At 40.0% G+C, this 24,070-nt stretch overlaps 1 protein-coding gene across 2 annotated transcripts; it reads left to right on the plus strand.

The window, feature by feature from the left end:
* On the plus strand, positions 1 to 23,780 carry kdm5ba (lysine demethylase 5Ba). 2 transcript variants are annotated; one of them, XM_030050827.1, is made up of 27 exons: positions 1 to 297; positions 6,273 to 6,350; positions 6,934 to 7,056; positions 7,235 to 7,405; positions 8,883 to 9,011; positions 9,561 to 9,654; positions 9,784 to 9,890; positions 10,063 to 10,221; positions 10,500 to 10,619; positions 10,760 to 10,918; positions 11,271 to 11,452; positions 11,896 to 12,058; positions 12,185 to 12,304; positions 12,966 to 13,160; positions 13,805 to 13,986; positions 15,953 to 16,077; positions 16,567 to 16,717; positions 17,479 to 17,599; positions 17,908 to 18,263; positions 19,667 to 19,805; positions 19,904 to 20,083; positions 20,193 to 20,351; positions 20,994 to 21,425; positions 21,617 to 21,707; positions 21,805 to 22,001; positions 22,140 to 22,415; positions 22,573 to 23,780. In XM_030050827.1, exons 1-27 carry the CDS (start codon positions 145 to 147, stop codon positions 22,708 to 22,710), a joined length of 4,500 nt encoding a protein of 1,499 aa, XP_029906687.1. In that variant the 5' UTR covers positions 1 to 144; the 3' UTR covers positions 22,711 to 23,780. The 2 variants fall into 2 exon arrangements, with proteins under 2 accessions (XP_029906687.1, XP_029906688.1); XM_030050828.1 differs by having other exon boundaries at positions 8,886 to 9,011.
* Positions 23,781 to 24,070: the final 290 nt, after the last annotated feature.

Below are 24,070 nucleotides of genomic sequence, written 5' to 3' on the forward strand. Positions count from 1 at the left end.
GATAATTCGTTATTGAGTTCAATGAGTGGAGAGTGGCCATGATCTGAAGCCAGGGATTCAAAGAGAGTATCTCCTCGGCAAATTCATCGCGGGGAACTTTTTAAAAAAAATATCTGACCGACAGTCACAAACAAAGATGCAACGATGACCCAGCCTCAGCTGAATGAGTTCATTCCCCCTCCAGAGTGCCCAGTTTTTGAGCCTAGTTGGGAGGAATTCGCCGACCCTTTTGCGTATATCAACAAAATACGACCCATTGCAGAGAAAACTGGCATCTGCAAGGTCCGACCGCCGCCAGTGAGTATTTACGAATTTTGCTTCATTGTTCCGTCTTTTGCACGGTGTATGTTTTTGTCACGGCCGCTGTTAATAATTTAGCAGACAAAGTTGTGTTTTTAGACAGGTTTTTTTCAACATGGCGGATTGCGGCTCCCGAGTTGAATTGTCAGCTAGCCTGAGCTCGAGAGTGCGTTGTTTGCAACAACGGTAGTGAAGCTTTCCTCCGTGGTGACCACTGCCTGTTAGCGCACATATAACACGAAATTTCAGCTTTAAATAAGTTTATTCGTCAGCTAAGTAGCCAGGTATTTATTTGTCGCAACAATTAAATAAATCTGTGACAAAATACGAAGCCAAATAGTGAAGTTTTGCCTACAACGCAAACAAATGAAAATTGTTTACGTTAACATTGAATGAGACGCTTCCTGGACTTGGGAGCACGGAAATTGCCGCAATTTGGCCAAGGTTTAATTTTGACATTTCAACGCTATTTTTTCAACATCGATTCTTGAAAAAGCCCCAGGTCTTTCTGTAACAGGATTTTGACGGATTTACGCTGAGTTAACCCCGTTAATGTAATCATGCCTGTGTGTGATGCCGAGGACTGACACCTCGCTAACGTTACGTACGTGCTGAGTGACCAACTCTTTATGGAGAGAGATGGGCCACGGATGGCATCCAGCACTACGTTGGGCACCGAGCACTAACTTTCACTTGCATCGCAGTTATGGATTATGCTAGAGACACATTTGGACGCAATTTTACCTGCATGTTGATGGTGTTATGTGCTTTAAACCTACAGGTGATTGAAGTAACGTCAAAGCAGCTCGCTGACAGTTTGTTGTCTTTGTATTGTTTTCGTTTTGTGACTCGGTGATTGTCCTACCCCTATTACCAATATTTACACACGTCACTACAGAGCTCCTTAACAACACAGGAAGAAGTTCAAATGTCCATAGAATTAAATGTATGGACATAAATCTAAGAAAAATGACCCGACTTTTTTTTTTTTTTTAATGTATTTTTGCTTTTCTTGTGTGCTTTATTAGGTTGCCTTGTCAGGTTAGTATCTCAGTGGCATTCACTTGAGCCTCCCTTTGGGTTATTAGTTGGGGGGCGGGCAGATACATTATGCAAGGGTGTGTCCACACACACAGTCATGCAAATTGTGTACAGGGCAACTGCTAAAATAAAGGATATTAACTGCACTGCTGCCTAATTCAGGCACACACACACACAGGATCTCAGTTTTAAGACAGTAATGTGCAGGAGGAAGAAAATTGTTGTTTTGGATCTGAATACCACAGAAGGATTGGGTGTGTTCTTCAGTTCAAATTGGGAAGCTGGCAGTCTATTGTGCATTATAAAACAGAGTGGGAAGAGGTGGTGTGAACTTGAAAGAGAAAAAGGAAAGCATCTTAATCTTGGTTACCTGTCCAGAAATAAACATAACAAAGTATGGCTGAATATACATGGCACATCCAAACAAAGAAAGGTAGTAGAAGAAGGGTAGAGCACAGGTTGTGTAAGCTCCCTCTCTTCAAGTGCAGCCTAAAGCTAACAACCTGGGTTTATCCTGGAATTGATTTGACTCCACTTGTTCTTTTAGCTATGTTCGCAAGAACACTCACATTTACTGTATGTCTGTCTCCATGAGAGTATCTCTGGAATGGTCTTAGGAGCTTTTGGGAACCACATTTACTGCAAGTATTTTACAAACGGTTGTCCTCAAAGAAAGAATGAAGTGTTTTTCCTGATGTGGAGTTTATCATCTAAGTACACACACAGATAAAAAGCACATAGCCCAAGCACCCTCAAACTGCTGCTGCAGGACATTTGGCCTACGTTTACCTGCATCTCAAGTAAAACCTCAGTGGATTTCACTCATTGTAGATTTCACAAACCCAGTAAATGAAAACCTTGCAATGATATATTATGGTCTTGTATATTTGAATTTTATTGTTTACTCCACATATTTCTTATTTTGAAATTTGATCTTTGCATTGCATTTGCATTGCATTGCAATGAGGCCTGTGCAAGCACTGGCCTCATTGTCACAGAATGGAGCTTTTGCAGTCTGACAGACGTTTGAGTGCCCTGTTTATGCGAATTGATCAGAATCAAACTTTTGAGGTGTTTATCCACAAAGAAGAATGGAATTGCCTCAGAATCTGCTTTTTTATTTTGTTATCAGCCTCTCTTAGGTGCACAGTATGTCAGGATTTCCTTCAGGGTTTTACATGGGTCATAGCTGGACTTTGGATGACACCTTCAGCCTGTCTGGGCTAACTCCACACAATACCTGTTTGTCTTTACTTATTTGGGGAGGACCAGTAAAGCTTCGTATCTTTTTATCAGAGCTGTTGCACCCGTGTTTGGAGGTTGGTCATAAAAGCCAGAGCTGTCCCAGATGTTTCAAAACAGTTGTTGTTATGTTGTACAAGAACATTTACCCTCCTAATCCTGCTTTAAAATTTGTCTAAATTTGACATGGCACTGTTAAAGCAGATTGGTTGTTGTTCCTGCTCATCTGATTCAACCTAGTGACACAAAAGCTTGCCCAGACCCAGTAGTATTATATGTAAAATAGGAAACATTTTAGCGCCATTACACATATTTCCATATTCAGTCAGCTGTGCATTCAGTGGTTATTTAAAAATGTGATGCCACTCCCTCCCTTGAAGAATGTCTCTGATCATAGGCAGAAAGATACTCCTGGTTCCAAAGCTATAATTGTCAGGCCATATCAGGTTGCATGAACAGCTTGTGTACCTGGCTCACCTTGCTTGCCTTATATGCTAGTTTGGTGGTATTAAAGCATGAAAACTGTTGAGCCCATTTTCCAAAAGTCAGCAAACCTGAAGTAGGCTAACCATCTTTCCACTTCAGTGTAGGTTAAAAACATTGGACATACGTGTTGTTGATAGAGCTTGGTGTGGCTTTTTTATTTTAGTATGACCATCTGCTTACAAACATAAAAAAAAACTTTTTGTAAACACTGTGCAGCTACATGCTGATACCTGTAGTCATTTTGTCTGAAGGCTTTATTTCTGTAAGAAGGTCAAATGGAAAAGCTATCTTGAGGATAAGCATTTCTGTGTGCTCTTTACTGATAGAAATGGTATCAGAGTTTTGGGAATCTTTAGCTAAAGAGACTCACTTTCTCTAAAGGACTAGTGTTTAATTATGGAGTTATGGGGCCTTTGGACCTATTGAAATAACTCTAGAGTTGGTTTCTCTTCATCTTGTGAGTGTGTTGTAGACAAACTTGACAGTCATGCTGATCTTTCAGAAAACTGGCAAAATTTGATGGAAAAATTTCTGTCTGTTGGGTGATTTTTAGGACAGCACTGTGGAGGCGCAAGAGAAGTACAGTAAGGACAAAATATGTCAAGGTTTTTGTTCATAATTTTGCCACTTAATATAAAAGAATTCAGACCGTATGGTATAAATTTGGTCTCTCTGTCCTTGTAATTTGTTGACGAGCCCTTCAAAAGCAGGACAGCGCACACTGTATTGTCTCAGTGTTCACTCCCATTTTTCCCAAAATAAACATATAGCGACTCTAATTGACTGAATGGGTGCCGATGAATCAGTTTGTCCAGGAAAGGTTAAATTTGGATTTTTTGATCATTTAAAAAAAGACGCAAAAACGGATATATCATCATCCCTGGCCTGACAACCTACAATCCTTATTGAAAATAAATTTAGGTTCAATGTGGATCACTGTGGTGGTGGAGTTTACTTGTTTAACATCACCCTCATACATCCAGGAGTTATATTTTCATCAGAATAGAAAATTAGCTTTTATGAAAATTAGCCATTCACTATTTATTTGCATTATTTGAGTGTTAAATTTCAAACTGGTGACCAGGTACCTGTATAATTGCTTATATCCTTATGAGTGACTGTAAATTATCACAGTATCACTTGTGAATACTTGCGTATACATACTTGGAGAAGCTCTCTGACAGTTTAAGTAACTGAATAAACAGTATCATGATGTCAGTATATGGCAGTATTGAGGCTCTTGTCATTAACAATGTAAATAGGCTCTAAATGTTGAAGTGAATCCGACTGCAAAACACTCGGGGTGTCAACTGTCAGGAGGCCATGAAGCCATCTTGTGGTGGAGACACACTAGAGGACCAAAAATTCTGATATGCAATACACACAACAGAGTTCACATATTGTTTTGTCTCTCTGTTGATTGGGGAAGGACAGGGTATCACACAGGGAACAACATGACTGAGATTGTCCTTCTGACTACTGTTAGGAAAAAAAAGATGTTAGTTAGATTTCTAACTTAATGTAGCGTGTTAGACCAGTGTTCCCTTATTAGGCCCACATTATTATCATTGATATAGGCTTATTTTTTACATAGGGATGTGCAAAGATGCAGTTTGTGTTTTTGTATATGTCCAACCAAACAAATTATTTGTTTGTATTTGCAATAGTATAAGTAAGTTTGGAAGTGAATGGAGCTTAAACTAGAGAGGATGTGGTGTGGACTGAAACATAAAAAAAAATCCCCTAAATTCTTTTCTTTTCTTCCCCCCTTGTAATCATTACCACTGCTATTGTTGGGATATTAAACTCAGCATGAAGCTTGTGCTTTTACGACAATCTATAAAATCTAGGTTATGTTTTTTTTTTTGTTTGTTTTTTTTTGTTTTTTTTGTTTAAAACATCTTGAAAAATTATGTTACCATAAACATAGACATTTGAACAACCATAACCTAAACAATGTCCACATTGGATTTTATTGTATGCTGGTTTGTGCTACATGAGCGCTGGCTGCCAGTTATAAACAGGAATACTACTGTTATGAATCAAACTGTATTTTGTCTTTCTCACTTGAAACTACTTTATGAAACTGTGATCCCCAGACACTTCTGGTTCAGTATGTCAACACCTCACACTGCCAGATGATTTGCACGACAGAACATCAGTCCTAACCAAGCGTCAGCTGGGGAATTCTCCTTTTATTATCATCAGATGTCTAAATGTGTTAACCAGCCCCATAATCCTCCAGTGTGTCCCTAGCCTCACTTGACCCCTGTAATCTATCTTTGGCAATAGAGAAAACCATGGTATCATTGTAATAAACATATAATGACCATCTGTAGGGCTACATGTAATAATGTGTTGGGCTGCTGGAGGAACTGCAGTGCCTTTTGCAGTGACCAGGATCTTCAGGCTTATAGGATTATGGTGCAAGTAAATTCTGACACCTGATTGACTCCAGACTTACCAGTTAAGAGGATCAGGTGATAAAATGATTAAAAATCGCTTTGAGATGATACTGAAGGTGTAGCCATAGTCAAAGGGTCAGCTCTGGCTCATCTCTTCAAGTAGAATGGCTCAAAATTCATTTTCCCCTCCACCATGATGTATGCAGCCACCTCCAGGGCAGACTTTCATGTACCAAAGCTTAATGTTTAGGTCTGAAAATGACAGAGGTCTAGTTGTAAAGGAGTCTGTGTCTGTATAAATCTAGCCCAGCCAAGTATGGCTACCCTGCTCATTTGTTTTTTTTATTCCAGAATTTATTAACAAGAAGAACTCTGGCATTCAGAATTGTCTAAACCTTATTTAAGTCAGGCCAGTTTATCCTTGACAATTGATGTAGGTTGTTTAAACTTAATTCTAATCCAATCTAGATTGTTTGTCTAAAGAAGACTTTTTGTTGAAACACATTGCACGTCTGAGTGCTATATCCTGCTTTTGCTCTGTTTGGTTTTTGGGATTGTTCCCAATTTAAAAAAAAAAAAAAAAAAAAAAATACGTGCAAAGTACAGCGTTTGCTAACTTGTCCTTTTTTGGATTATTGGTTGCCCAGTGAGCGCCCAGAGACTCCACCTGTTTTCTCCTTTGACTTAATCTACCAACGTTAGGTCCTTGTTATCTGATGACATACATTTCTCTGGTTGAAATGGCCTCTGTTTAATGTGTGACTATCAAAAATAAAATGGTGTTGTTTACTCTTACAGGAATGGCAGCCACCCTTTGCTTGTGATGTAGACAGACTGCAGTTCACGCCACGGATACAAAGGCTCAATGAACTGGAGGTATATTCACATACTACGGTTTCTGTTATTGTATATTTAATAAAATGCACTAGGTCTAACTGCAGTATTTTAAAATAAGAACATTTTGCTGTTCAGATGGTACCTTGTATGCTCTTGTTCTACTCCAATATTTTCAAATGTAGCCAAATGATTTAAGTACACAGAACACATTTTAAATTCACGTTTATCTGCTTCTTGCTACTAAGGATTTGGTGTTAGGGCACCTCGTCAACCACTCTAACATGTTTAAGGCCTAGCTTTCCTTTTTTTATGAGTCCAAGCAGTGTTCCCTTTCACATTCTTGCCATGTTTTGTTGGCAAATAACTGATTAAATTATATTTTAAAAATTGTCATGCAAAATACTTATAATTGTAATTGAACACTACATTGTCTAAGCAACATTGTAGGTGAAACAGTCACATCAGCAGGCCTCTCCTTCCTTTATAACATCTGGCAAAGGTCACTGGTAGTCAGACCTCTCTGATTTTCTCTTTCATTCCTGACATCTGTTGTCAGATTAGAGAATAAATAGTTGGATGTTGTTGACATGAGATATGAACTTTTGTGACTCTCTGTTTTTAGGCTCAGACCAGAGTTAAGCTCAACTTCCTGGATCAAATAGCAAAGTTCTGGGAGCTTCAGGGGTGCACTCTGAAAATCCCTCATGTGGAAAGAAAGATTTTGGATCTGTACCAGCTGAACAAGGTATCTGCACAATCTCGCAGGACAGGGTCTCTGCAAGACTTTCAGACTGTTCTAATCATTTAAACCATTCAGAGTATAATTTTTGCACATTGAGTTCATTTACACATGAATATAAAACAGCATGCTGTACTCACACACCCACTAAAAGAGTTAAATACAAGGTTGTTTCCTTTTCAAGCTGGTGAATGAAGAAGGAGGATTTGATGCAGTCTGCAGAGAGAGGCGCTGGACTAAGATATCTGTCAAAATGGGCTATGCTCCAGGCAAGGCTATTGGCTCCCATCTGCGTGCACACTATGAGAGGATCCTGTACCCCTATAACCTGTTCCAGACTGGAGCCAGTCTTCTGGTATGTCACAGCTCAGAGCTTTTCTCTTCCCATTGGAACACAGATTGTTGTTGTCAAACATATGACCGATCCTCAGAATAATTTCAGTTGCAGTGCCTTAACATGTATAGTTCAGTATGATAAACAGAAAAATAGTCGTTTGATTTGAGAAAATGTTTCTTTAATCCAGTCCCCATGTTTTGTAGTGAGAGAGATGTAAACAGAAATTCAGTAGTAGTGACAAATAGACACGTAGTAACCAAATAAGTGCAGAATATTGAATGGCTTGGCAACAGTCTTTTGCCTCGGTATCTCAGCCAAACTGCTATTGTTGTTGTGCACCAGAATGATGAAGGAGCAAGACGCTGTTGTCACACACAGCATGTGTGTTTATTTTGGGGCATATACTTTGATGATGTACATTCCACATTGTCATCTTTCATGGGGCGAGATCTTAAAAATTCAGCAGTATCTTATTTCCTATTCATGAATGATAGTTGTTAAGATATTTTACTAACAAAAGAGCAAAGATGAGGGAAAAAGTAAGTTTGACTCAGTTCATTTGCATCATGCTGCTGAATTAGCATTGATTTTTCTAGGGCTGCATTTTGTGTCTCAGACAGATTTAACCCTTCATATTCGTCTGTTTCCCAGTTTTTTTTTTTTTGGAACAGTAATAGAGCTGAGTTTAACTTTGTTGCAGTGGTGCTCAAATCACCAGCAAAAATATTTCAAATATGAGAATGCAAATGGGGTCAGATATATTTAAGGTAGAAAAGCCATCAAGTACCAAACGACACACTTAGGTCTATTGACAATATTCACAGTAAATGCAGCTGGACCACAGTAATGTATTCAAGTAATAAATTTACATTGTTCTTGTTCAAATGTATGTACAGGATGGTACCATTTATAGGTAGGTAATTAGGATTGATTGTCACATTATGACCATTTCTTGTGTTTTTGTCCATATCATGCATCATGTGGTGCAATAGGCAATAGGGCAAGGTAGTTATCACTGGACTATCTGTTGCAGCAGTCTATCCTCATTAGAACTCAGTTTTTTGTTTCTCTCATCAGTTACTCAGGATTTAATTCAGTCAAGAACAGCAATGTGTGCTAATGGTCTTCAGTTTGAAAACAGGTATCAAAGTCAAAGGACAAACGAGTGATATGTTAGGATTACAGGGACTAGTCAGGGAATATAATTTAGGCCTACCTTTTTTGCCAAAAAAAAATGCAGTGATAATCTAATGAATTTACAAGTCCTCTTGTTCTGCTCTTGAATACTTTGTTTTTATCTTTCACCTTATGCAAAGGAACAGACTTAGTCTGTGCTCTAAAGACTTAATCTCTTGCCTAAAAGGTTGAGTACAACACTTATTTATGTCATCTGTGTGCGTTTTCTTTTTTGTTATTTGTTTCATAGTCAGTTGGTTCAAAGTTTGGTGATCCAAGTCCCAGATTGTCTCTCATTACATCTGTCACTATCTCTCAGCAGAAGGCTACCTTGACCAATGACACCAAGGATAAAGAGTATACTCCTCACGATCTGCCCCAGCGGCAGTCTGTCCAGCCCCAGGAGACCTGCAGCATCGCTCGCCGTGCAAAACGCATGAGATCAGAAGTGAGTCTGCTCTTTCTCTCACTCTGCTCGCTGACTTCACTCTACTGCCTAATCATTTTGAATTCCCTGTGTAAAATAAGTTGTCAGTCAAGATGTTATTGGTGTGTTCAAATATGAGTCTTTGAGTAAACATTGCTATTCACACTGCTTTTTCTTGCACATGCACAACCTGGCAAAACTATGGATTAATTCTTCATAGGAGGCAGTTTATATTCAGTCTCATACACTGGAATGATCTGTGGCCTTGTCACCTTATAACTTTTCCCCCCAAAAAATTGTGTTTTGTGTCCAGCGTGGTAGACAGTGTGACACTACAGAAACAGACCTGGCTCTCAAATCTGATATTGACAACAGCCATTTTTGCTTTCACAGTAAGGATTGACCCACATATATTTCAGGTCATGTGTCTCCTGTAAAAAGGGTATCCTTAATTTTTTCTTGTGGACCCAATTAAATGTAGAACACTCGGTCTCTCTCTCACTCTCTATCTCTCTCTGTCACTCACTCACTGACACTGTTTTTCTCTCACTCACTGTGACACTCTGGCAGAGAGGCTGTGTTAAAACTGAGCCAGAGGAAGATTGTGAGATGCGCCCCAATCTCAGGAGGAGGATGGGAATGTATGTGGCCAAGCCAGAGCCTGGTAAGCATAACACATCATGCTGCATACTTGATAACAATAAGAGAAATTTGTTGGCTATAATGGGCAATATGCAGTAATGTTTTTATGTTATTTTACCCCATCCACTGAGCTTTCATCCATGTCTTTCAGTGAGGATGGCAGCAGTTGAGGTGAAACAGGAACCTGTGAAGCACGAGGATCCAACATATGACAAAGAAACTGTACTGAATAAGACAGACAAACCTGTAATGAATAAAGTACGTTTTTTGTTTTGTTTTGAAATCAGTAATATTGCATTTCTGATATGGTGCAAATTGATCAAATTTAGTTGTTTTTTTTAATCCTCTGCACAGTGCTCTTAATTGTGTGCTGTGAATTCCACATAACAGAGCAAAGGCAGCACAAAATAATCCCATTTTGTCCACTCAGGTGGACCAGTACATGTGTTTGGTGTGTGGCAGTGGAAGTGCTGAGGATCGTCTGCTGTTGTGTGATGGCTGCGATGACAGCTACCACACTTTCTGCTTGATCCCTCCCCTCCATGATGTTCCCAAAGGAGACTGGAGATGCCCCAAGTGCCTGGCTCAGGTGAGCTCCTGTCACAGCCCTAATTAGACACACACAACCCTCTTTGCACACTTGACTGTAAATTTGAAGATTTTTGAAAATCAAGCACAAGGATAGTCTTGAAACAAAAAATACAGCGGTAATCCAAACTAAATGCAGTCAAATGAGAAAATATTTTTAAGGGGCAGGAGTGAATTAAGAGGTAGCAGAGTTCCAAAAAGGGTCGTTTTATTGGCTCAGCTGGCTAAGCATTACATTTCCGATGTGTTTTGTTTATCTTCCGTCCCATTTTTCCACAGGAATGTGGAAAACCTGCTGTCGCCTTTGGCTTTGAGCAAGCCAGCAGGAATTATACCCTCCAAACTTTTGGAGACATGGCTGATTCCTTCAAGTCAGATTATTTCAACATGCCTGTTCATGTGAGTATGGAGACTGTTTGTTTGCAGTCTCTGCTTGATCTGAGGATTTGTTTTTTCTGTTTAAGGCAAGAATTTATAGTAGATCACAAGTGCACTGCATCAGTGGGCCTAATATCCATGAACCTTTGTTTTTCTATTAGATGGTTCCTACTGAGTTGGTGGAGAAGGAGTTCTGGCGTCTAGTCAGCACCATTGAGGAAGATGTCACTGTGGAGTATGGCGCAGACATCGCCTCCAAGGAGTTTGGGAGCGGCTTCCCTGTTAAAAACAGTCCGATGGAAATCCCTCCTGAGGATGAGGTACAGTTTGGCTCTTAGTGTTAGTGCATAGAGAATTAAACATGTCTACATGACAAGGTCACCAGGACTATATGTAATAATAGCCTATATTAACCCAGTAGCATTGAACAGCTGGATTTGTCATGCAGCTGTTAACAGCAGCATCTTGAGACATGAACATCTGCATCATTTTAGTTTTGAAGACACTGATCATCAGAGCTGATAACCAGCACATCCTATAGCTGGGGAAACCACTGGCACTCCCATCATAGTCATGTTTTTGGACATGGCTTTGTTCCCAGTGATTCTAATGCCAGCTGGACAGGGCCATAATGAGACTTGACTGGTGCTGAGACCTGTCTTTGACCTGCAGGATTACCTGAGGAGCGGCTGGAACCTGAACAACATGCCAGTGTTGGATGCCTCAGTGCTGACTCATGTTACAGCCGACATCTGTGGGATGAAGTTACCCTGGCTCTATGTGGGCATGTGCTTCTCCTCCTTCTGTTGGCACATTGAGGACCACTGGAGCTACTCCATAAACTACCTTCACTGGTAGAGTGCACTCTTAGACCAACTGTTTTATGTGCATTTTATCCTGATTTAACATTGAAATGCAATTGGATGGAACAGTCTGGTATTTTTGCAACCATGATCAGAAAGTACTGCCTGGCTAAACATAGTCAAACAGTTAACCTTCCCCTCCACCCATCTGCTGGTTGAAATGGGTCTGATAAACTTTATCCAGCTCCAATAAAGTAAGATTGATGTTGTGATGTTATTGAAGTCTTGGTAATGTTTCCACACCTTAGTTGGGGGAAAAAACACAGTTAAGTGGTATCTTTATTTGTGCTCTTATGTATGCATGTCTGAAATCCATTGCAAAATCACACAAAAATCACACATTGTCAATATTGAATTAGGCTTGTTAAAAGGCCTAATGTAAACACCGTTTTGAATTTTTTGTTTTTGACCAAGGTGTTTTGTCATGTGTACAGGGGGGAGCCAAAAACATGGTACGGGGCCCCGGGTTATGCTGCAGAGCAACTTGAGGCAGTCATGAAGAAACTGGCCCCTGAGCTGTTTGAATCCCAGCCAGACCTCCTCCACCAGCTGGTCACCATCATGAACCCCAACACACTGATGAACAATGGAGTCCCGGTAATACATTGAGTTTTAATCATCACGCTTGAATGTCTAAAACAAGGCAGGGATGAACAGGACAAGACACTGTTTGACAAATGCAGCTTTTAATTTTAATTTTTAATTTTGGCAACTCTTTTCCAGATCTATCGCACCAACCAGTGTGCAGGCGAGTTTGTTATCACTTTCCCCAGGGCTTACCACAGTGGATTCAACCAGGGTTTCAATTTTGCTGAAGCTGTCAACTTCTGCACCATGGACTGGGTAAAAAAAACTTTGACACTTACTGACTCTACTCATCATAGTTTAAAGTTGTTTATGAATGCACCATCCTCTTAAGAATGTATGCCTGAAAATATCACCATAGTGTTCCCACTGTTAATACGTAGACATTTAAGACTGAGTAAAACTCGGTCTCATTAAATTACTGGGAAATGTGGTTGCAATGTTAGGCTCAATGCCAAAATAAAGATGATTATATTGATTTTTAGAAGAAAATAAAATTGGAAGGGTAGAGATTTTACCGTGGAGCACTATAGAGCACTATAGTTTACACCAGAAAGCATGACAGCAGCCTTTGTTGTATCGTTTTATTTTCTACTGTAAACTGATTTCAGTTCATACTCATGTTTGGTCAAACAGGCTTGGAGCTGTGTAAAATCAAAGTATAGTTAGTTTGGTATACAGCTAGCACAAACAAACGGACTAAAATACAGACTAAGATCAGGTGCTGACTGATTTTGGTGACTTTTATATTAACAAGCAAATGGAACTAGCAAACACAGTCAGGTGGCTGAAGGAGAGCATATAGTAGCCTGAAATGAATCTGATGTTTTTCAGGAACAAAAGCCTGTTTTTCCTACAGGATTTGTGACTTGTGTCCCATCGCTGTTGAGCTCAACCCTCTCTCTGTGTTTTCTGGCAGATGCCCATTGGCCGTAAGTGTGTTGAGCACTATCGGCAGCTGAGCAGGTACTGTGTCTTCTCCCATGACGAGATGGTGTATAACATGGCCTTGAAAGCAGACGCCATGGATGTGGACTTGGCCTCGGCGGTGCACAAGGACATGACCGTCATGATCCAGGAAGAGGAGGAGCTTAGGAAGAAAGTTAACAAGATGGTGAGCAGTTTTTATGACATTTTTTATTTGAATTTGTTTGTCAGAGTCTAATGTAAACAAGTGGTGAAACCTGTAGTATTTAAAACACACCTATTATACAAAATGAGAAAAGAGGAAGAGTTCACATTGTCATCCCTAATGTGTCTTCATCTGAAAAGTGACTCTCAATGCTGAAGGTTATATAAATGAATTCAAAGGCACATAAATGCCTAGAGAGATAAAGTAGACAGTGAAGTGATTGCTCATCAGTAGACCACAAAGTTTGGCACCACATAAAAACTTGATGGGTGCCAAGATGTGGTGGCAAGAATTGGGATGTGAGGGAAATGACCCAATAATTTAAGTTGATGTATTCATTTAATTCATAAGTGTAACTTTTATGATTCAGTTTTAGCAATGCTCACAATTTGTCAGGAGTTTGTCAGATTTATAAGGCAGGCACATCCTGACACTTGTTGCTCATCAAGGTAGATGTGAAGGAAATTGTTTTTCAAAAAACGTTGATACTTCCAGCTGTTGAAAATATTAGTCATGGTAAAAAATAATAATAATAATAAAAAAACACAGGCTGAGAAAATATTTATTCTACCTCCACCAGTCTTTGTATCCAGCTCCTCTCAGCTCTAATGTCTGTGTATCCCCAGGGTGTGGTGCAGTCTCAGCAAGTGCATTTTGATCTACTGCCAGATGAGGAGAGGCAGTGCTGCAAGTGTCGGACCACCTGCTACCTGTCTGGCATTACCTGTCCCTGCAGTCCTGGCAAGCTGGTGTGTCTGCACCACGCCCAGGACCTCTGCTCCTGTCCTCCTAGCAACCACACACTCCAGTGAGTGGGACATACTCAATTTTGAATGTTACTATTGATGGTTTTCACTTATGGCTCTCTGCTACACTAGTCAGTATGAGACATTGCATCAGGTTTTTGTTAACTTTTTCAAAAACTTGAAAAAGAAATTTGAAAAAAAAGAAAAAAAAATGTTTTTATTTTTATAATTATTCAGAATCTTCTTCTTAAGAATTTTTACAGCAAAACCTTTTTTGCTGTCTGACCAACCTTGATTGAAAGACTTTCACCTGAAAACATGATGACAAAAGTCCCAGATCAAAATAAACTAGGACTTAATATATTTTCCAGTGCAGCAAAAACATGAAATTGTAATTGTTTAGCAAACTCTGCAGCTGTGCTGCTGAAATGTGCCGCATGATTTTTAGAGGAATGGAGAGCTTTGCCGATGCAGGTCCTTATTCTTAGAGTGAAGTTAAAACCTCTCACTGGGTAAGTGGAATTCAACATATTCACCATAGCACTTGAAGGTGTGTCAGCAAAATAAAAGTAAGGCCCAGATATTGCTGGCAAACAGTGGCATATTGTAATCACCAAGTAAACAGAAATCCACCAGGAATCTAGCTGTGTGCTTGCTGAGGCAGTTGCAGCAAGGACTTTACAACAGCAAAGCTCATTTTAATTGAGCTTTAATCCTGTTGGAAGATCAGAAATAATGTCAACATCCAACAAAGTGACAGTCCTAATCATCATTTTATCTAAAAGGCTTAAACCTTCTTGGATTACAGCATTTTTTTTGCATGCTGCAACCAGATTTTTGTGTGTATTCAGGTGTTGGTTTTTCCCTATGACCTGTGAGAAGTGATATGTTCTCTCATAATGAAAAGGATATTGTAAACCCTCACAAAAAGCAAACAAAAATGAACTGATATTAAAAGCTGCACTATGTAGCTTTACAAAGAGAAAAACAAGAAAAATAACCAGTGATTTAGAGCTTTAGAACTTGATCTATATTTCATCACGAAATTTAGAAGTCCTACAAAAGCAGTGTGAGCTTACCTTTGTCTCCTGTGAATGTGCATCACCACAGCCACTTTCTAATATTTATGTTTTGTAAAAAAAAAATACAATTCTCATGTTTTTTTTTTTTTCCGTAAACACACAGAACAGCTTTAAAATATGTACCACTTTGCTGTGTGCTTAATTCCCTGTAAGACTGAAAATGTGTACAGTGTACACCCGACTGCTAGAATTGTTCATGTTTTGATAAATTGTAATTATAAATGATGGTTGACAGACTAAGTTAGTTAGTGATACAAGCTGCTTACTTTCCAGTAGCCATTTTCTTAATAAAGAACTATTGAAGAATATACAAGGCCTTGTACAAGTATTCATCTCTCTTTAATTAACACCTATTTGCAATTAGGATTTTTCATTTGTCTGAAGCCTACACAAAATCATAAAGTTGAATTGTTAGTATTGTACATGACAACAGCAGGTGTAACTCTTCGCAGCAATGGTGAAAAGAGTCGAAAGAGAGATTTTAAAAAAGCTTGGTTCTCTGACATTTCTAGTATCTTCTGTCCAATTTCCCGTCCACAGCAAAGTGTATTTTTACAGGTGGCGCCAGGGAAGGTGAATATTTATTTTATACTTAAACTTCAGGAACTGGCCAGGAGTGCCCTCCCACCAAATGTGTATTTCAGACTGCTCTCTCCTTTGAGATGTAGAAAAGGATTCTGACATTGGACTTGACAGTGGAGGCAGAATCCGATCTGCTGAACAACATTTTATGATTCAGGCGATTTTTAGCCTCGTTGAAACAAGGGGAGGAACACATCAAACACCAGTGGATCTTTACTCTGTTGAACTTTATACATTTGCCCTCTAGAATTTGCTTTCAACTTTGCTTTGGTCTCAAACATCCCCTAAAAAATCAACATCTTGTTCATTACCTCATAAACAAATATCTGATACCATTCCAATGCACTTCCATCTTTTCCCACAGTTACAAGTTAACACTGGCCGAACTGTACCCGATGATGGCAGCAGTGAAGCTACGTGCCGAGTCTTACAAAGACTGGCTCTGTAATGTCCAAGACATACTAGAGCCTACACAAAGCAAGAAAAGAGGTGAGTGGCTTATGCAAACATTGTTGTACGACACAATACCCCATTAAACCAAGTACCCCTTCCTCCTCCTGTTAGTGCTGTAGTCATATGCACATCGCATTAATCAGGTGCCAGGCTGAGAAGCACATATCAGAGAGAGAGGAGCCTGCACGCTCTGTTGCTCCATGTACAACTTTTTATTGTGCAAAAAGGATGTTTTGATCCTGATTGTGATTCTTTGCCAGCTCCAGTTACATCCAGTAGAGTCCGCAGGCTTTATCTCACCCGTGAAATTTCCAATTCAGTGTTCTTTCTGTGTTTTATTGTTTAAACAGGCAAACAAACTAAAGTAGTAGTTTTGTATTAATTTCAAATCATTATCTTCACACTCTTACATGTATTTAAATGACAAAAAGATCTCCTGCTGCTCTTTGCAATCTCTCTTGATTGATGTTTTTGGACTATTCTGATGTATTTGCTAACAAATGGGCTGCATTTTATTGTGGTCAGGCTTGGAAGAGCTCCACAGTTTGGTGGAGCAGGCAGAGGCAAAACAGTTCCCCCAGAGTGAACTCGTGGATCAGCTACGCAAAGTCACCTCAGAGGCTGATAAATGCGCCTTGATGGCACAGCAGCTCCTCAATGGGAGGCGGCAGACGAGGTATTTCCAACACTGATTATCAACTAAATAAATATGGAGTTTGCGCTGTATGTTTCAGTCACATTATGCATTTGGAGGGTAGAGTGCCAATTTTCTAACAATAATGCCTTTGTAGTGTTTGTTTTGCCAGATGGGTGATGCTTGTCATTTTGATATTCAGCACAACACCAAATTTATCCAATCAGAGAAAGCTGACAAAACGTTTACCATAATACGTTTCTGTGAACTTTAGTTGCCTACCCAAAATCAGACTTATGCTCAAAGGCAAGCTGCCTACTGCACTTTCACTAAGCTCAAAGGGATTTTGAAGTGTATCATAATTTTCTTGTGTAGTGTGGTACAGGTTAGTCTCTTCAAGATGTCAGTTGTGAGGCTAACTCCTTGGATTTCATGGGAACAAATTTTATTAACATTCAGTTAATTTTCCTGTGCTGTTCCCCATTGACTCAAACAAAAAAAAAAATTGGAAATTGTGCTTCAAGAACACCGTACTTTTAGCACTGGTAGGAGGATGATGGTTGACTTTTTTCCTTGACTTTTTTTTTTTTTTTGGAGCTGGCTTTAAACTAACATGTTATAGGAAGCAGTAGGACTCAGAGGACAGTCAGTGTTTTCCATTTTGCTTGGCAGAGAAAGGTGACAAAAATGTGGGATTAATTTTAGAGGTGCTAGCAGCAGAATTTGGGTCCCATTTTTATTTTCTCTGAAAATCTGCTGCTTGTCCCTACAAATCACTCATGCAGTTTTCATTTATGTTGTAGGTATCGTTCTGGAGGAGGGAAGTCTCAAAGCCAGAACGAGTTGACCGTGGAGGAGCTGAGGTCTTTTGTCAGGCAGTTAGACAACCTGCCTTGCAACATCAGACAGGCTCCATTACTGAAGGTTAGTGAGAATAACTACGTTACTTCATCTTAAAATTATTCTCAAGTCTAACCATTGTAATAAAAGCCACTGTACAATTTTCCCAGTAAACTGAATATTTTCAAGCTTTATCTAACTACTTGAAATTTGCGACATTAGTTTAGCCTCACATGTTCAATATGAACTCCAAGTGGCAATATTTATATTTCTCTCCCACCATAGCACCTTATGTTTATGTGAGCACAATTTCTGAGTTCCAAATGTAGTGCTACAGCTCATATCCCAGAATTCAGTGCCAGGCTGTAATGGCTGTTTGATTCTACCTCCAGGACCTCTTGACTCGGGTGGATGACTTCCAGCAGTGCAGTGACCGGCTCCTCTCTGACGAGTCGCCCAGCCCGGCGGAGCTGCAGGATCTGCTGGACGTGAGCCTTGGCCTGGACGTGGAGCTGCCCCAGCTGCCCCTGCTGAGGGAGAGGCTTGAGCAGGCGCGCTGGCTGGAGGCGGTGCAGCAGGCCAGCAGCAGACCTGACAACCTCTGTCTGGACACCATGAGGAGGCTGATCGACCAGGGTGTGGGCCTAGCACCTCACAGCTCTGTAGAGAGGGCCATGGCTCGCCTGCAGGAGCTGCTGACGGTGTCTGAGCAGTGGGAGGAGCGGGCTCTCAGCCTCATGGACGCCAGGTGAGGGCACACACCACAGCCTATGCACCTCGTACTTGGATCTACACACAATTTCCTCTCTTCTCATGTCTTAAGTGCCTCAATATAGTCCCAGCTCGCGTTCAAAGCCAAAAGAGAGTTATAGAAGAAAGACGCCTTGTGAAAGACCACCTTGTGAAGAATAAGTCATGTTATTATTTCTCATGTTATTTTAGGTGCACTGTATATTGGTGATTTCTGTTTTACATTTGCCAAAGAAACAAAATGAACCAGTTCACAAATTAGCTTAGATAATCTGTCTTTTTTCTCAGTTCAAATAATTTGTGATTTTTATATTTTCAGTGAGTAAACCTACAGTCTAATATGTACACACACAAGGAAGCACTGTACAGTAGCAAATTTCAACAAATTAAAGTTGGCAAAGTTCTAGCATGAAGTATCATTTCATCTTACAACAACAGTATTAATGGGTAATAATGCTGATTTCAAATGAAGGAAGTAGATGAATGGAGAAATGCACTTTATACAGTATCTACACCCAGTTGGCAGGTACTAGTGCTAGATTGATTTATCAATTAAAATTATTATAAATTTATTTCAGACAAGAACAGAATAAATACAGCTTTAAGTCATTGTGTTTGAGTAAGGCAGTGAAAGACACTGCAGGTCTGAGGTGTGTGAGACAGCTTCACTAAAGAATAGGATGCATCATTAGTCATCGGTCCAGGCTGTCCAGCTAGAGTTTGTCCCCTTAATAGTTCTGATAGGTCACTGAATCAAAGATCATCACAGATTGTTGCTGATTACAAACTGGACCAATAGTTACTCTATTTTGGTCTGTGTTTTTACAGTGTCAACCTTGCAGCCACTTCATTATGATTTATAATCAATCATTAAGATGAAAACCATATGGAACACAGGATTCGTATTTGTTGTTTGCGAGCAATACATATAAATTACAATGTTTTGCTATTTAACTGATTTCTCTAACAGTGGTGGCAGATGTAAAGCGAAAAAGTGAAAGCAGATTAAAACTCAGGCAGCTCAGACTAAAATGTGCCAGGTCTGCAAAGCTGAATCCTGGTGAACAAAGAGGATCAGGGTGTTGTGACAGTGCTTAACCGGCTAAGAGCTCCATGGAGACTACACATACAAAACTAGACTTGCACTGCCAAGGCCAGCAATTTGAGTGTTTGGCAGATATTTGATGTGCAATTTGAAATAAAATCAAAAAAAGAAAATACACATTCTTTTACTATGTTTGTAAAACTGATTTTGGTGTGTTTTGTTTATCATTTGTTATGTAGCTATTGTATAAGAACTTTTTTTAAAAATGTGTAATTAGTTTGTATTTTATTTTGTTGTATATGTCACACTCACCAGTTCACTATGTATTTGCTAAGGTTTGTTGCATCTTTTCATAGGCCGTATCACTGCATCGAAACTCTCGAAGTTGCTCTACAGGAGGTAGAAAACATCCCTGCTTATCTGCCCAACTGCCTGCAGCTAAAGGATGTAGTTATTAAGGCCAAGAAATGGCTTCATGAAGCAGAGGCGCTCCAGGTAAAATAAATTATGTCAGACTGAATCATCTCATCACTTGAAACTTAGCCAGAGATGGCTGTGTGTGAACGTGCGCACTTGTCTGTGCATGCTTGCAGCTCGGGGGACGTATACCTGTGTTAGACAGCCTCTCTGAGTTGGTACTGAGAGCGGAGGGCATCCCAGTAAGACTGGACCCCCTGAGTCGACTGGAGGCCCTCGTCGTCGATGTGCAGGCCTGGAAGGAAAGTGCAGCAAAAACATTCCTTGTGAAGAACTCCCCATATTCTCTTCTAGAGGTAAAAACAACAAAAAATGATGTTGCAAGGTGTGATTATGTATCTCGAAGCAGTTTCCAAACAGTTGTTAGGATCAAAAAATAATCTGGGTCTGCCTTTGCATTTTCAGGTGCTGTGCCCCAGATGTGATGTGGGAACAGGCCCTCAGAGGATGAAATCTAAAAGGGCAAAAGAAGCTCCACAGGCCGGTAAAAGAGGTTCAACAAAACTGGACTCACTAAGTGATGTGGAAAGAGCTCTTTCTGAAAGCAAGGACTCCGCCTCCGCTGTACGTGCAGTTGTATTATCTTTCATTTCACAACAAGTACATGACACTATATTGTAGGAGTGCAATGGATCAGAAAACTCAAGGTACAGACTGCATCATGATTTTGAGGATTCGAAAAATTATCTGGTCACAGACCTGATCAATTTTCAGATCAGTAAAAAAGAAAAAGAGAAAAAGAAGACAATTATAATTTAACTTTCCATTTATTCTGCAAAGCACTTCAAACAACGAACTTTTGCCCATTGTCTGAAATAAATACGTCATGTTTACAGGGAAGTCAAAGTGCTCCCATATGCTGTTTAACCAATGCAGGGGGCTTTTCAGGTTCTTTTGTTGCAACAACAGGCTTTCTTCACATGACCGTACTATGGATGCGTTTGTTTTGTACTTGAGAGCTACAGCTCTGCATTGAGATTTAGAAACTAACAGCAGGAATAACATTTTACTTCACTATGATGCTTAAATTTTGCAAAGTAATCTGTGGTTCAAATAGGTCCCAAACCGTGGGAGGGTGATTTGTACAGATCTTCCATCAGCTGTATTCTGTTACACTCCTAATATTTGGCTACAAGCCAAAAGTTATGGCATTACAAGCTTTTATTTTTTGTACTAAAATGCTGCTGTGATCCTCTCTCTTCATAGATGGCCACTCTTGCTGAGGTACGCCAGAAGGAGATGGAGATGTTGTTGGCTCTGAGAGCTTCAAACGAGTCTAAATTTCTTCCTGCTGAAAACTGTTGTGCACTTAGTGTATGTGTTTGCCACAAGGCACCTTTGGGTGCCATGGTGCAGTGTGAGCTTTGTCGAGAGGCTTTCCACTGCACCTGTGTCACAACATCTGAGGACCTCCAACATGGCCAAGCCTGGTTGTGCCCATTCTGCCAGCGCTCAAGGAAACCCCCACTGGACCGGGTGCTGCCCTTACTGGCTTCACTACAGAGGATCCGGGTGCGGCTTCCTGAAGGGGACGCCCTTCGCTTCCTCATCGAGAGGACGGTGCGCTGGCAGCACAGAGTTCAGCAGGCGTGCACAGAGGGAATGCTAGAGGAAGTGTCAAAGATGGCTAATGGAAAAGTACGTCATAGTGTAGTTTAGCTGTGGTTTAATAGTTGAGTGTGTCATGACTGTTTTCCCAGTGATCCAGCCCTTTTTGTTATCGTTCACTATCACAGTATGCTTGTTTATTAATGACATTAGCTAGATGCTGTTTTAAACACTTGGATCATTGTCAGGCATTTATTATTTTTTGTTTTATTTTCTTGCAGGGGAGACACTGGTCTAAGATGTCTTCACCTCTGACTCAGGAAATAAATGGTTCATCTTTTTATATAGAGCAACTATCTGTTCCACTCCAAGGTCAGTGTCAGAGCTATATGCAGCAGTTCTAAGAAAGCACTGCATTTAATATTCTCTGAATTGGTTTCCAAACCACCATTTCCTGTTTCTGTTAAAGGACTGGGTCCTGAGCTAGAGGAACTGATGGTGGAGGGATTCCTGCTGCAGGTCACACTACCAGAGACTGAACAGCTGTACAGATACTTTCTCTACAAACTGGCACCCCCACCCAGCAACAGCGCCCCCTCTGGGAAAAGCACAGAACAGGACCAACAGCACCACCAGTCTCCAAGAGGGAGCCCCCACCACATCCAGGTGATGATGTGTTACTGTAATGCTCATAGCTCTCACATTAAAATCCATGATCATGCATTATACATTACTATTACCTTATGTATGTCAGTTTAACTGAATCTATCCAGCTTTAAAACAAGCTTTTTTAATTTTATTCAGAATGGAATTTCCAGTCTCAAAAAGGAGGCAGTGAGCGGTCAGAGCAAAAGGACCAAGCGGCGTAAGGACAGCTCAGATTCTCAGCACAGGGACAAGGCCAAGAAGTCTCGCAAAAAAAAGTCCAAGAAAAGTAAGGACAAGGACAAGGACAAGAGTCCAGAAGCCAAGAGGACTTGCTCCCCCACCAACACACTGTCCGACCCTGTCCCGTCAGACTCAGAGGAGGACTATTCGTTGTGTGCTGCTCCGTGGTGCAGGGAACCAGAGGGTGACGAGGTTCGTTTTATGTCTTTCTGCTGTATCTGACTGTTTACTGCACTTGATTGTATCTTCAGTATCGCTATTATATTTCTTTATCTGTTGTACTTAAGATGATAAATATGCTGTTTTGATAATGGTACAACTCTTTCTGTGATCTCGCTGGCCTCCTCAGGTGAACTGGGTCCAATGTGATGGCAACTGCAATCAGTGGTTCCACCAGATCTGTGTAGGACTGTCTGCTGAGCAAGCAGAGAAGGAGGACTATATCTGCATAAGCTGCACACAGCCAGACTACGACAGGGGAGAATGAAGACCAAAAATCTACTTTGAAGGATCAGCAGTTTTGTTGCAAGCCACAGCACTTGAGTGCATATATGAACTTTGTGTCTGGTGGCTCTCCTTTTTTTTTTTTAAATCCTTCCGGCTTGCCCTTAGTGACTATGGTGCTATTTACTTTTTCCAGAGTTACAAAATATTTCTGTCACTGTTTTGTCATGGCGGCTGGTTTTTCATCAGCCAATCAGCTAATATTTCTGAAACCTTTCAGGATTTGATGCAGACTGTACAAAATGGCAAATGTTTCAAGAACCAACAGCGCAGGGATTTTTCAACCAAAAGAAAAAAAAAAGTCAGTTTGACATCACATTTTAGAACTTCCTGTTTTTTACATGCATCTGAACAATGTGAAACCTTTATCTTTCTCTTGTAGAGTTAATATTATTTATCTGAGCAATAACTGAACTCCATTAATTGAAGTTTGGTTTTCACCTGAGCTATATTTGTGCTTAGAAATTCTTTGATAGAATGCCTTCTTGAAGCCAAAATCTACTCTAATTCACTTTGGATTCTGTGATATTACACAGTTAATGTTTGTGAGCAGGAATAATTCCTGAATCAGCTCTCCAGAGGACAATGACAATGAAACTGAATGTTTAAGCTGTTTGATCTGAATGCACTTTTTGTTTAAGTGCAATTATGCACCTGAAAATGTGCCCATATCCCTTTAAAGGAAAATAAAAATAATAAAAATATTGACTTTGATATGAAGTCAGGCCTCTTGTCAGTAGAGTACAAAGGTTTGTCTCTACAATTTTTTTTTTTTTTTTTTTTTTTTTTTTTTTTTTGTAGCTTTGCGTGAGACTTTTTCATGTTCACGAGCTGAGACTGAACTGTGTAATATCACAGGAATGTAAATTTTGTTTTAGGGTGGATTTTCCCTTTAAGGTTTAGGATGAAAATATTGTGTGTTGGACTTAGAGTTAACACAGACTGTGTGATTTGACTGCCACGGGTATATGACCTTTTTCTGCTCCTTTGGGTAAATAATATAATTCATATGTTGCAGTTTGCATTATAAAATAAAAATGTTTGTTCCCATAAGTCTGGGCTGTCCTGTCTCCTCAGTGCTGAGTGCTGTAATCCATGTTCATCATTTGTGTCTGAAATAAGTTTGTGCTAGAATCAGTCCTGGAAGAAAGAATTTGTGATAGTAAAATTTTGTTTTAACAAAATGCAATGTCAGAAATGTCCTCCTAACCAAGAACCCTTTGAAGAAAGGTTGAAAAGGAAGATAAATCACATCTAGCTCACTCGCTGCTGTTGCTCTTCTAAATTATGAGCTTATCTTGCCTGAAATGTGGGTGGGGTGAGGTGAGAAATCATCTTGAGCT

Source organism: Myripristis murdjan, chromosome 5, assembly GCF_902150065.1.
Source record: "Myripristis murdjan chromosome 5, fMyrMur1.1, whole genome shotgun sequence".
Lineage (NCBI taxonomy): Eukaryota > Metazoa > Chordata > Actinopteri > Holocentriformes > Holocentridae > Myripristis > Myripristis murdjan.